The sequence below is a fragment of the Tripterygium wilfordii genome, chromosome 18, assembly GCF_013401445.1.
Source record: "Tripterygium wilfordii isolate XIE 37 chromosome 18, ASM1340144v1, whole genome shotgun sequence".
In the NCBI taxonomy this organism is placed as follows: Eukaryota; Viridiplantae; Streptophyta; class Magnoliopsida; order Celastrales; family Celastraceae; genus Tripterygium; species Tripterygium wilfordii.
In genome coordinates this window covers 6,849,483-6,863,326 of record NC_052249.1, presented here as the reverse complement: position 1 = coordinate 6,863,326, position 13,844 = coordinate 6,849,483, and the positions used below count along the sequence as shown (strand labels likewise).

The 13,844-nt window shown below is 38.8% G+C and overlaps 1 protein-coding gene and 1 long non-coding RNA gene across 2 annotated transcripts; both read right to left on the bottom strand.

The window, feature by feature from the left end:
• Positions 1-2,585: 2,585 nt before the first annotated feature.
• LOC119984716 lies at positions 2,586-3,925 on the bottom strand. Its single transcript, XR_005464956.1, has 3 exons — positions 3,611-3,925; positions 3,279-3,494; positions 2,586-2,643 (listed from the first exon to the last, which is right to left on the bottom strand). It is a non-coding gene; the product is annotated as an uncharacterized LOC119984716 (long non-coding RNA).
• A 164-nt stretch (positions 3,926-4,089) lies between these two features.
• On the bottom strand, positions 4,090-4,575 carry LOC119983412. The gene is made up of 2 exons (XM_038827099.1): positions 4,387-4,575; positions 4,090-4,302 (listed from the first exon to the last, which is right to left on the bottom strand). Exons 1-2 carry the CDS (start codon positions 4,573-4,575, stop codon positions 4,090-4,092), a joined length of 402 nt encoding a protein of 133 aa, XP_038683027.1.
• Between the last annotated feature and the right edge of the window lie 9,269 nt (positions 4,576-13,844).

Sequence of the window (13,844 nt, the reverse complement as noted above, 5' to 3'; positions counted from 1 at the left end):
ACAAGGGTCCACATTGATGCTTTGGAATTGCTCAACTCTCACCATATATGAGCTCTTCACGTTCTTGTGAAATTTTAAACATAACTTGGTCTATTCGCATCTTTACCTTACGAAACATTGCACGAAGGCTAAACTCGCCAATTAGACTTCTAAGAATACTAAATAGATTACAACATTCCACATTGATGCTTTCGAATTGCTCAACTCTCTCCATATACGAGCTTTTCACGTTTTTATGCAATTTCAAACATAACTTGGTCCATTCGCATCTTTACCTTACGAAACGTTGCACGAAGGCTAAACTAGCCCGTTAGACTTCTAAGAATACTAAATAGAGTACAACGGTCCACAATGATGCTTTGGAATTGCTCAACTCTCTCCATATTCGAGCTTTTCACGTTTTTATGCAATTTCAAACATAACTTGGTCTATTCGCATCTTTACCTTATGAAACGTTGCACGAAGGCTAAATGAGCAGGTTAGACTTCCAAAAACACTAAAAAGAGTACAACGGTCCACATTGATGCTTTGGAATTGCCCAGCTCTCTCCATATACGAGCTTTTCACGTTTTTGTACAATTCTAAACATAACTTGGTCTGTTCGCATCTTTACCTTATGAAACGTTGCACGAAGGCTAAATGAGCAGGTTCGACTTCCAAGAACACTAAATAGAGTACAACGGTACACATTGATGCTTTGGAATTGCCCAACTCTCTCTAGATACGAGCTTTTCACATTTTCGTGCAATTTCGAACATAACTTGGTCTATTCGCATCTTTACCTTACGAAACGTTGCACGAAGGCTAAACTAGTACACTAGACTTCTAAGAATACTAAATAGAGTACAGCGGTCCACATTGATGCTTATGAATTCCTCAACTCTCTCCATATACGAGCTTTTCACGTTTTTGTGCAATTCCAAACATAACTTGGTCTATTCGCATCTTTACCTTACGAAATGTTGCACGAAGGCTAAACTCGTACGTTAGACTTCTAAGAATACTAAATATAGTACAAGGGTCCACATTGATGCTTTGGAATTGCTCAACTCTCACCATATATGAGCTCTTCACGTTCTTGTGAAATTTTAAACATAACTTGGTCTATTCGCATCTTTACCTTACGAAACATTGCACGAAGGCTAAACTCGCCAATTAGACTTCTAAGAATACTAAATAGATTACAACGGTCCACATTGATGCTTTGGAATTGCTCAACTCTCTCCATATACGAGCTTTTCACGTTTTTATGCAATTTCAAACATAACTTGGTCCATTCGCATCTTTACCTTACGAAACGTTGCACGAAGGCTAAACTAGCCCGTTAGACTTCTAAGAATACTAAATAGAGTACAACGGTCCACATTGATGCTTTGGAATTGCTCAACTCTCTCCATATTCGAGCTTTTCACGTTTTTATGCAATTTCAAACATAACTTGGTCTATTCGCATCTTTACCTTACGAAACGTTGCACGAAGGCTAAATGAGCAGGTTAGACTTCCAAAAACACTAAAAAGAGTACAACGGTCCACATTGATGCTTTGGAATTGCCTAGCTCTCTCCATATACGAGCTTTTCACGTTTTTGTACAATTCTAAACATAACTTGGTCTGTTCGCATCTTTACCTTACGAAACGTTGCACGAAGGCTAAATGAGCAGGTTCGACTTCTAAGAACACTAAATAGAGTACAACGGTCCACATTGATGCTTTGGAATTGCCCAACTCTCTCCAGATACGAGCTTTTCACATTTTCGTGCAATTTCGAACATAACTTGGTCTATTCGCATCTTTACCTTACGAAACGTTGCACGAAGGCTAAACTAGTACACTAGACTTCTAAGAATACTAAATAGAGTACAGCGGTCCACATTGATGCTTATGAATTCCTCAACTCTCTCCATATACGAGCTTTTCACGTTTTTGTGCAATTCCAAACATAACTTGGTCTATTCGCATCTTTACCTTACGAAATGTTGCACGAAGGCTAAACTCGTACGTTAGACTTCTAAGAATACTAAATATAGTACAAGGGTCCACATTGATGCTTTGGAATTGCTCAACTCTCACCATATATGAGCTCTTCACGTTCTTGTGAAATTTTAATCATAACTTGGTCTATTCACATCTTTACCTTACGAAACATTGCACGAAGGCTAAACTCGCAAGTTAGACTTCTAAGAATTCTAAATAGAGAACAACGGTCCACATTGATTGTCACGCCCCGTCCCAGGAACGTGACTTATTGGCAACACGTGTGTGCACCCACGTGCTGCCACCTAAAATACCAAGACTCAAATACCATAATACCAACGCAAATTTAAACAAAAATCCGACAACACCTCCCCGTATTTCGGAGAATGCTCCCTGCACAAAATATAACAATTTAAACCACACAATTCCCATACCACCAAAATAATCATCCAGGGCCTCAGTCCATATCATCCCAAATCATAAATCCTATACGCATGTACATACTAAGGCCTCAAGCCTAACCAACCAAAATCATCATTCATCCATAACATAAACACTACTTAAACATAATAAAAGCAAACCACCACACCAACACTAGTCCAGGCCATTCTCGTCACGCGCCTCCCTGCTGATCCGTGGTCGGAGCACTAGCGCTAGTACCTATATCACCTGAGGAGGGGGAAAATAAAACAGTGAGCAGGAGGCTCAGTAGGGATATTGAGTAGGAGCATAAAACAAGGAATAAGGCCAGAATGTCATAAGAAATAAAGCTATGCAACAATATGCCATGTCATCAAACAAATGTAATTCTTACATCTAACCGAGCCATGTCGCTAGAGCCAATTAACCGGAACCACTAGCACAAGCTCTCACAAATATTCCATACCATGCCACTAGAGCCAATTAACCGGAACCACTAGTGCATGTCCATACAAGTACTATCAACCGTGTCACTAGAGCCAAATAACCGGAACCACTAGTACATGTTGATGTACGCACCAAATCCAATCCACCACTTCCCCCATGCATCAAATGTAATATCACACATGAATGTTATGCAACTAAATTCAATTGCGCGCAATGTCATTCAAACATATGATAAAGAGCATTGACTACTCGATAGGTGATCGAGTGTCCAAGGGTAATGCCTCAAACACAATCATTTAACAACAAGAGTATCTCACGCACAATAGTATACATGCAAAGGTTTGTTTCCCCTTGAACAATAGGGCGGAAACGAATGAAATTAACCACAATTCGGGTAGCCAAAAGTGTTCGAAATTGAGGGTTAAGAAAATCCCTACCTCGTTTGGGTAAAACTCCACCACTCTTCCAAGCCCAATCAACCTAAACCATACACACAATTACAATTCAATTTACACCCCAAAATTATTATTTTCCAAACCAACTACTCACATTTATCTCAAAATTTCAAGGTAAACTACTCACTTTGCCCAAATCTTCAAACCCTAGCACAACCATCTCTCCTCCTATCTCCACACTTCAATCCAAGCTCAAATCTAGCATCAATATACATAAACTTTGATTACTCAACAATCTTTTACTCCAAAACTTCTAATTTCACGAAATCCCACAAAACCCATAACCCTAGTTTCAAAACAAATGGAAATCTTACCTCAATCTTGAAGAAATCTTGAAAACCAAGCTTACACAAGTTCCAAACTCTTGATTCAAGCTTTCTTCTCCTTGATCTCCTTCAAAATCACCTTCTCTCCACACTCTCTCTCTCTCTCGGCTATTTCTGTAAAACCAGTGGAATATAATGAACCCAGAAATGTTAAACATGTTTTAAAACCCAATTTCCCGATAAGTGTCTGGACGGCTCTAAAGGGTGTCCGGACACTTTGCGAAGAAAATGAGTCAGATTGCATATCTGCTCAAAAACTATTCGAGGTGTCCGGACACTTGTTTGGGTGTCCGGACACTTCATTTTTTTTTTAACTTGGGTTTTCACATCCTTTCCCCCTTAAATAAATTTCGTCCTCGAAATTTAAGTCACACCTGAGAAGTCGAATAGATGTGGATACTTTTTCTTCATTTTGGATTCAAATTCCCAAGTTGCTTTCTCGGTTCCCTGATGCATCCACAACACTTTCACCAATGTGTCCTCGTAACCTTATCTTGCCTATCCAGAATTCTCACCGGTTGCACAAAATAGGTTCTGTCATCCTCCACCGTCAATGTCTCCCAATCCAACACATGTGAAGGGTCCGGTTCATACTTTCGAAGTGTCGAAACATGAAACACATTATGCACATTCGACAATTTTGGTGGTAATGCCAAACGGTATGCCACTTCCCCAACTCTCTCCAGAATCTCAAAAGGTCCAACATATCTTGGTACTAACTTACCTTACTTGCTAAAACGTTGCACTCCTCTCCTTAGGCGTACTTTCACAAACACTTTGTCTCCTACCGAGAACTCCAATGGTCTCCTTCTATCCGCATAGGATTTTTCTCGGCTTTGGGCTATAAGCAACCTCTTCTTAATCTCCTCTACCTTGAGTTTGGCATCCTTCACAAATTCAGGTCCGGAAACACTTTCTCTCCAACTTCCGCCCAACATAAAGGTGATCGACATGGCCTTCCATACAAACCTCAAAAGGTGCCATTCCGATACGACTTTGGTACGAGTTGTTGTAGACAAACCAGGCCAAATGTAAGTAATCAACTCTTACCAAAATCCATAACACACGCCCTCAACATATCTTCCGGTATTTGAATCGTTCTCTCACTTTATCCATCGGTCTTCGAATGAAACGAAGTAGACATAGTCAACTTAGTACCTAATGCTTTTGCAAACTCTCTCAAAAACGTCCCGTGAAACGCGGATCTCTATCCGACACAATGCTCAACGGAACTCCATGCAACCTCACAATCTCCCGCACATACAATCTACTCAATGACTCAAGTGAGTCGGTCTTATTAATTGGAAGAAAATGTGCCGACTTCGTCAATTGATCCACAATCACCCACATTGTGTCCTTCCTTTTCGGTGTCCATGATAGTGCTGTCATAAAATTCATTGTGATATTCTCACATTTCCATTGAGCGATTTAAAGCGGTTGCAACAACCCCATTGGTCTTTGGTGTTCCGTCTTCACTTATTGATATGTGAGACACCTAGCAACATATTTACCAATATCAACTTTCATTCCACGCCACCCAATACTGACGCCTCAAATCCCGATACCTTTTTTTTTTTTTTTTTAACTTGGGTTTTCACATTGATGCTTTGGAATTGCTGAACTCTCTTCATATACGAGCTTTTCACGTTTTTGTGCAATTTCAAACATAACTTGGTCTATTCGCATCTTTACCTTCCGAAACAATACACGAAGGCTAAACTAGCAAATTAGACTTCTAAGAATACTAAATAGAGTACAACGGTCCACATTGATGATTTGGAATAGCTCAGCTCTCTCCATATACGAGCTTTTCACGTTTTTGTGCAATTTCAAACATAACTTGGTCTATTCGCATCTTTACCTTACGAAACGTTGCGCGAAGGCTAAACTAGCCAGTTAGACTTCTAAGAATACTAAATGGAGTACAACGATCCACATTGATGCTTTGGAATTGCTCAACTCTCTCCATAGATAAGCATGTCACGTTTTAGTGCAATTTCAAACATAACTTGGTCTATTCACATCTTTACCTTACGAAACGTTGCACGAAGGCTAAACTAGCCAGTTAGACTTCTAAGAATACGAAATAGAGTACAACGGTCCATATTGATGCTGTGGAATTGCTCAACACTCTCCATAGATAAGCATGTCATGTTTTAGTGCAATTTCAAACATAACTTGGTCTATTCGCATCTTTACCTTACGAAACGTTGCACGAAGGCTAAACTAGCCAGTCAGATTTCTAAGAACACTAAATGGAGTCCACGATCCACATTGATGCTTTGGAATTGCTCAACTCTCTCCATGGATAAGCATGTCACGTTTTAGTGCAATTTCAAACATAAGTTGGTCTATTCGCATCTTCACCTTACGAAACGTTGCACGAATGCTAAACTAGCCAGTTAGACTTCTAAGAATACGAAATAGAGTACAACGGTCCATATTGATGTTGTGGAATTGCTCAACTCTCTCTGCATAGATAAGCATGTCATGTTTTTGTGCAATTCCAAACATAACTTGGTCTATTCGCATCTTTACCTTACGAAACGTTGCACGAAGGCTATACTAGTACGTTAGACTTCTAAGAATACTAAATATAGTACAAGGGTCCACATTGATGCTTTGGAATTGCTCAACTCTCACATAATATGAGCTTTTCACGTTCTTATGAAAATTTAAACATAACTTGGTCTATTCGAATCTTTACCTTACGAAACGTTGCACGAAGGCTAAACTCGCAAGTTAGACTTCTAAGAATACTAAATAGAGAACAACGGTCCACATTGATGCTTTGGAATTGCTCAACTTCCTCCATATACGAGCTTTTCACGTTTTTGTGCAATTTCAAACATAACTTGGTCTATTAGCATCTTTACCTTACGAAACGTTACACGAAGGCTAAACTAGCAAATTAGACTTCTAAGAATACTAAATAGCGTACAACGGTCCACATTGATGATTTGGAAGAGCTTCGTTCTCTCCATATACGAGCTTTTCACATTTTTGTGCAATTTCAAACATAACTTGGTCTATTCGCATCTTTATGTTACGAAACGTTGCATGAAGGCTAAACTAGCCAGTTAGACTTCTAAGAATACTAAATGGAGTACAACGATCCACATGATGCTTTGGAATTGCTCAACTCTCTCCATAGATAAGCATGTCACGTTTTAGTGCAATTTCAAACATAACTTGGTCTATTCGCATCTTTACCTTACGAAACGTTGCACGAAGGCTAAACTAGCCACTTAGACTTCTATGAATACTAAATAGAGTACAACGGTCCACACTGATGCTTTGGAATTGCTCAACTCTCTCCATATACAAGCTTTTCACGTTTTTATGCAATTTCAAACATAACTTTGTCTGTTCGCATCTTTACCATATGAAACGTTGCATGAAGGCTAAACTAGCCAGTTAGACTTCTAAGAATACTAAATAGAGTACAACGGTGCACATTGATGCTTTGGAAATGCTCAACTCTCTCCATATACAAGCTTTTCACGTTTTTGTGCAATTTCAAACATAACTTGGTCTATTCGCATCTTTACCTTACGAAACGTTGCACGAAGGCTGAATGTGCAAGTTCGACTTCTAAGAATACGAAGTAGAGTACAACGGCCCACATTGATGCTTTGGAATTGCTCAACTCTCTCCATATACGAGCTTTTCACGTTTTTGTGCAATTCCAAACATAACTTGGTCTATTCGCATCTTTACCTTACAAAACGTTGCACGAAGGCTAAATGAGCAAGTTCGACTTCTAAGAACACTAAATAGAGTACAACGGTCCACATTGATGCTTTGGAATTTCTCAACTCTCTCCAGATACGAGCTTTTCACATTTTTGTGCAATTTCGAACATAACTTGGTCTATTCGCATCTTTACCTTATGAAACGTTGCACGAAGGCTACACTAGTACGCTAGACTTCTAAGAATACTAAATAGAGTACAACGGTCCACATTGTTGCTTTGGAATTCCTCAACTCTCTCCATATACGAGCTTTTCACGTTTTTGTGCAATTCCAAACAGAACTTGGTCTATTCGCATCTCTACCTTACGAAACGTTGCACGAAGGCTAAACTAGTACGTTAGACTTCTAAGAATACTAAATATAGTACAAGGGTCCACATTGATGCTTTGGAATTGCTCAACTCTCACCATATATGAGCTTTTCACGTTCTTGTGTAATTTTAGACATAACTTGGTCCATTCGCATCTTTACCTTACGAAACATTGCACGAAGGCTAAAGTCGCAAGTTAGACTTCTAGGAATACTAAATAGAGTACAACGGTCCACATTGATGCGTTGGAATTGCTCAACTCTCTACATATACGAGCTTTTCACATTTTTATGCAATTTCAAACATAACTTTGTCTATTCGCATCTTTACCTTACGAAACGTTGCACGAAGGCTAAACTAGCCAGTTAGACTTCTAAGAATACGAAATAGAGTACAACGGTCCATATTGATGCTGTGGAATTGCTCAACACTCCCCATAGATAAGCATGTCTTGTTTTAGTGCAATTTCAAACATAACTTGGTCTATTCGCATCTTTACCTTACGAAACGTTGCACGAATGCTAAACTAGCCAGTCAGACTTCTAAGAACACTAAATGGAGTCCACGATCCACATTGATGCTTTGGAATTGCTCAACTCTCTCCATGGATAAGCATGTCACGTTATAGTGCAATTTCAAACATAACTTGGTCTATTCGCATCTTTACGTTACGAAACGTTGCACGAATGCTAAACTAGCCAGTTAGACTTCTAAGAATACGAAATAGAGTACAACGGTCCATATTGATGCTGTGGAATTGCTCAACACTCCCCATAGATAAGCATGTCTTGTTTTTGTGCAATTCCAAACATAACTTGGTCTATTCGCATCTTTACCTTACGAAACGTTGCACGAAGGCTATACTAGTACGTTAGACATCTAAGAATACTAAATATAGTACAAGGGTCCACATTGATGCTTTGGAATTGCTCAACTCTCACCATATATGAGCTTTTCACGTTCTTATGAAATTTTAAACATAACTTGGTCTATTCGCATCTTTACCTTACGAAACGTTGCACGAAGGCTAAACTCGCAAGTTAGACTTCTAAGAATACTAAATAGAGAACAACGGTCCACATTGATGCTTCGGAATTGCTCAACTCTCTCCATATACGAGCTTTTCACGTTTTTGTGCAATTTTAAACATAACTTGGTGTATTCGCATCTTTACCTTACGAAACGTTACACGAAGGCTAAACTAGCAAATTAGACTTCTAAGAATACTAAATAGAGTACAACGGTCCACATTGATGATTTGGAATAGCTTCGTTCTCTCCATATACGAGCTTTTCACGTTTTAGTGTAATTTCAAACATAACTTGGTCTATTCGCATCTTTACCTTACGAAACGTTGCACGAAGGCTAAACGAGCCAGTTAGACATCTAAGAATACTAAATGGAGTACAACGATCCACATTGATGCTTTGGAATTGCTCAACTCTCTCCATAGATAAGCATGTCACGTTTTAGTGCAATTTCAAACATAACTTGGTCTATTCGCATCTTTACCCTACGAAACGTTGCACGAAGCTAAACTAGCCAGTTAGACTTCTAAGAATACGAAATAGAGTACAACGGTCCATATTGATGCTGTGGAATTGCTCAACTCTCTCCATACATAAGCATGTCATGTTTTTGTGCAATTCCAAAAATAACTTGGTCTATTCGCATCTTTACCTTACGAAACGTTGCACGAAGGCTATACTAGTACGTTAGACTTCTAAGAATACTAAATATAGTACAAGGGTCCACATTGATGCTTTAAACATAACTTGGTCTATTCGCATCTTTACCTTACGAAACGTTGCACGAAGGCTGAATGTGCAGGTTAGACTTCTAAAAACACTAAAAAGAGTACGACAGTCCATATTGATGATTTGGAATTCCTCAACTCTCTCCGTAGATAAGCATGTCATGTTTTAGTGCAATTTCAAACATAACTTGGTCTATTCGCATCTTCACCTTACGAAACGTTGCACGAAGGCTAAACTAGCCAGTTAGACTTCTAATAATACTGAATAGAGTACAACGGTCCACATTGATGCTTTGGATTTGCTCAACTCTCTCCATATACGAGCTTTTCATGTTTTTGTGCAATTTCAAACATAACTTGGTCTATTCGTATCTTTACCTTACGAAACGTTGCACGAAGGCTAAATGAGCAGGTTAGACTTCTAAAAACACTAAAAAGAGCAGAACGGTCCACATTGATGCTTTGGAATTGCTCAACTCTCTCCATAGATAAGCATGTCATGTTTTAGTGCAATTCCAAACATAACTTGCTCTATTCGCATCTTTACCTTACGAAACATTGCATGAAGGCTAAACTAGCCAGTTAGACTTCTAAGAATACTAAATAGAGTACAACGGTCCACATTGATGCTTTGGAATTGCTCAACTCTCTCCATATACGAGCTTTTCACATTTTTATGCAATTTCAAACATAACATTGTCTATTCACATCTTTACCTTACGAAACGTTGCACGAAGGCTAAACTAGCTAGTTAGACATCTAAGAATACTAAAAAGAGTACAACGGTGCACATTGATGCTTTGGAATTGCTCAACTCTCTCCATATATGAGCTTTTCACGTTTTTGTACAATTTCAAACATAACTTGGTCTATTCGCATCTTTACCTTACGAAACGTTGCACGAAGGCTAAGGTAGCCAGTTAGACTTCTAAGAATACGAAGTAGAGTACAACGGCCCACATTGATGCTTTGGAATTGCTCGACTCTCTCCATATACGAGCTTTTCACGTTTTTGTGCAATTCCAAACATAACTTGGTCTATTCGCATCTTTACCTTACAAAACGTTGCACGAAGGCTAAATGAGCAAGTTCGACTTCTAAGAACACTAAATAGAGTACAACGGTCCACATTGATGCTTTGGAATTTCTCAACTCTCTCCAGATACGAGCTTTTCACATTTTTGTGCAATTTCGAACATAACTTGGTCTATTCGCATCTTTACCTTACGAAACGTTGCACGAAGGCTACACTAGTACGCTAGACTTCTAAGAATACTAAATAGAGTACAACGGTCCACATTGTTGCTTTGGAATTCCTCAACTCTCTCCATATACGAGCATTTCACGTTTTTGTGCAATTCCAAACAGAACTTGGTCTATTCGCATCTTTACCTTACGAAACGTTGCACGAAGGCTAAACTAGTACGTTGGACTTCTAAGAATACTAAATATAGTACAAGAGTCCACATTGATGCTTTGGAATTGCTCAACTCTCACCATATATGAGGTTTTCACGTTCTTGTGTAATTTTAGACATAACTTGGTCCATTCGCATCTTTACCTTACGAAACATTGCACGAAGGCTAAAGTCGCAAGTTAGACTTCTAGGAATACTAAATAGAGTACAACGGTCCACATTGATGCGTTGGAATTGCTCAACTCTCTCCATATACGAGCTTTTCACATTTTTATGCAATTTCAAACATAACTTTGTCTATTCGCATCTTTACCTTACGAAACGTTGCACGAAGGCTAAACTAGCCAGTTAGACTTCTAAGAATACGAAATAGAGTACAACGGTCCATATTGATGCTGTGGAATTGCTCAACACTCTCCATAGATAAGCATGTCATGTTTTAGTGCAATTTCAAACATAACTTGGTCTATTCGCATCTTTACCTTACGAAACGTTGCACAAAGGCTAAACTAGCCAGTCAGACTTCTAAGAACACTAAATGGAGTCCACGATCCACATTGATGCTTTGGAATTGCTCAACTCTCTCCATGGATAAGCATGTCACGTTTTAGTGCAATTTCAAACATAACTTGGTCTATTCGCATCTTTACCTTACGAAACGTTGCACAAAGGATAAACTAGCCAGTCAGACTTCTAAGAACACTAAATGGAGTCCACGATCCATATTGATGTTGTGGAATTGCTCAACTCTCTCTGCATAGATAAGCATGTCATGTTTTTGTGCAATTCCAAACATAACTTGGTCTATTCGCATCTTTACCTTACGAAACGTTGCACGAAGGCTATACTAGTACGTTAGACTTCTAAGAATACGAAATAGAGTACAACGGTCCATATTGATGCTGTGGAATTGCTCAACTCTCTCCATAGATAAGCATGTCATGTTTTTGTGCAATCCCAAACATAACTTGGTCTATTCGCATCTTTACCTTACGAAACGTTGCACGAAGGCTATACTAGTACGTTAGACTTCTAAGAATACTAAATATAGTACAAGGGTCCACATTGATGCTTTGGAATTGCTCAACTCTCACCATATATGAGCTTTTCACGTTCTTATGATTTTTTAAACATAACTTGGTCTATTCGCATCTTTACCTTACGAAACGTTGCATGAAGGCTAAACTCGCAAGTTAGACTTCTAAGAATACTAAATAGAGAACAACGGTCCACATTGATGTTTCGGAATTCCTCAACTCTCTCCATATAAGAGCTTTTCACGTTTTTGTGCAATTTCAAACATAACTTGGTCTATTCGCATCTTTACCTTACGAAACGTTACACGAAGGCTAAACTAGCAAATTAGACTTCTAAGAATACTAAATAGAGTACAACGGTCCACATTGATGATTTGGAATAGCTTCGTTCTCTCCATGTACGAGCTTTTCACGTTTTAGTGTAATTTCAAACATAACTTGGTCTATTCGCATCTTTACCTTACGAAACGTTGCACGAAGGCTAAACTAGCCAGTTAGACTTCTAAGAATACTAAATGGAGTACAACGATCCACATTGATGCTTTGGAATTGCTCAACTCTCTCCATAGATAAGCATGTCACGTTTTAGTGCAATTTCAAACATAACTTGGTCTATTCGCATCTTTACCTTACGAAACGTTGCACGAAGGCTAAACTAGCCAGTTAGACTTCTAAGAATACGAAATAGAGTACAACGGTCCATATTGTTGCTTTGGAATTCCTCAACTCTCTCCATATACGAGCATTTCACGTTTTTGTGCAATTCCAAACAGAACTTGGTCTCTTCGCATCTTTACCTTACGAAACGTTGCACGAAGGCTAAACTAGTACGTTGGACTTCTAAGAATACTAAATATAGTACAAGAGTCCACATTGATGCTTTGGAATTGCTCAACTCTCACCATATATGAGGTTTTCACATTCTTGTGTAATTTTAGACATAACTTGGTCCATTCGCATCTTTACCTTACGAAACATTGCACGAAGGCTAAAGTCGCAAGTTAGACTTCTAGGAATACTAAATAGAGTACAACGGTCCACATTGATGCGTTGGAATTGCTCAACTCTCTCCATATACGAGCTTTTCACATTTTTATGCAATTTCAAACATAACTTTGTCTATTCGCATCTTTACCTTACGAAACGTTGCACGAAGGCTAAACTAGCCAGTTAGACTTCTAAGAATACGAAATAGAGTACAACGGTCCATATTGATGCTGTGGAATTGCTCAACACTCTCCATAGATAAGCATGTCATGTTTTAGTGCAATTTCAAACATAACTTGGTCTATTCGCATCTTTACCTTACGAAACGTTGCACAAAGGCTAAACTAGCCAGTCAGACTTCTAAGAACACTAAATGGAGTCCACGATCCACATTGATGCTTTGGAATTGCTCAACTCTCTCCATGGATAAGCATGTCACGTTTTAGTGCAATTTCAAACATAACTTGGTCTATTCGCATCTTTACCTTACGAAACGTTGCACAAAGGCTAAACTAGCCAGTCAGACTTCTAAGAACACTAAATGGAGTCCACGATCCATATTGATGTTGTGGAATTGCTCAACTCTCTCTGCATAGATAAGCATGTCATGTTTTTGTGCAATTCCAAACATAACTTGGTCTATTCGCATCTTTACCTTACGAAACGTTGCACGAAGGCTATACTAGTACGTTAGACTTCTAAGAATACGAAATAGAGTACAACGGTCCATATTGATGCTGTGGAATTGCTCAACTCTCTCCATAGATAAGCATGTCATGTTTTTGTGCAATCCCAAACATAACTTGGTCTATTCGCATCTTTACCTTACGAAACGTTGCACGAAGGCTATACTAGTACGTTAGACTTCTAAGAATACTAAATATAGTACAAGGGTCCACATTGATGCTTTGGAATTGCTCAACTCTCACCATATATGAGCTTTTCACGTTCTTATGATT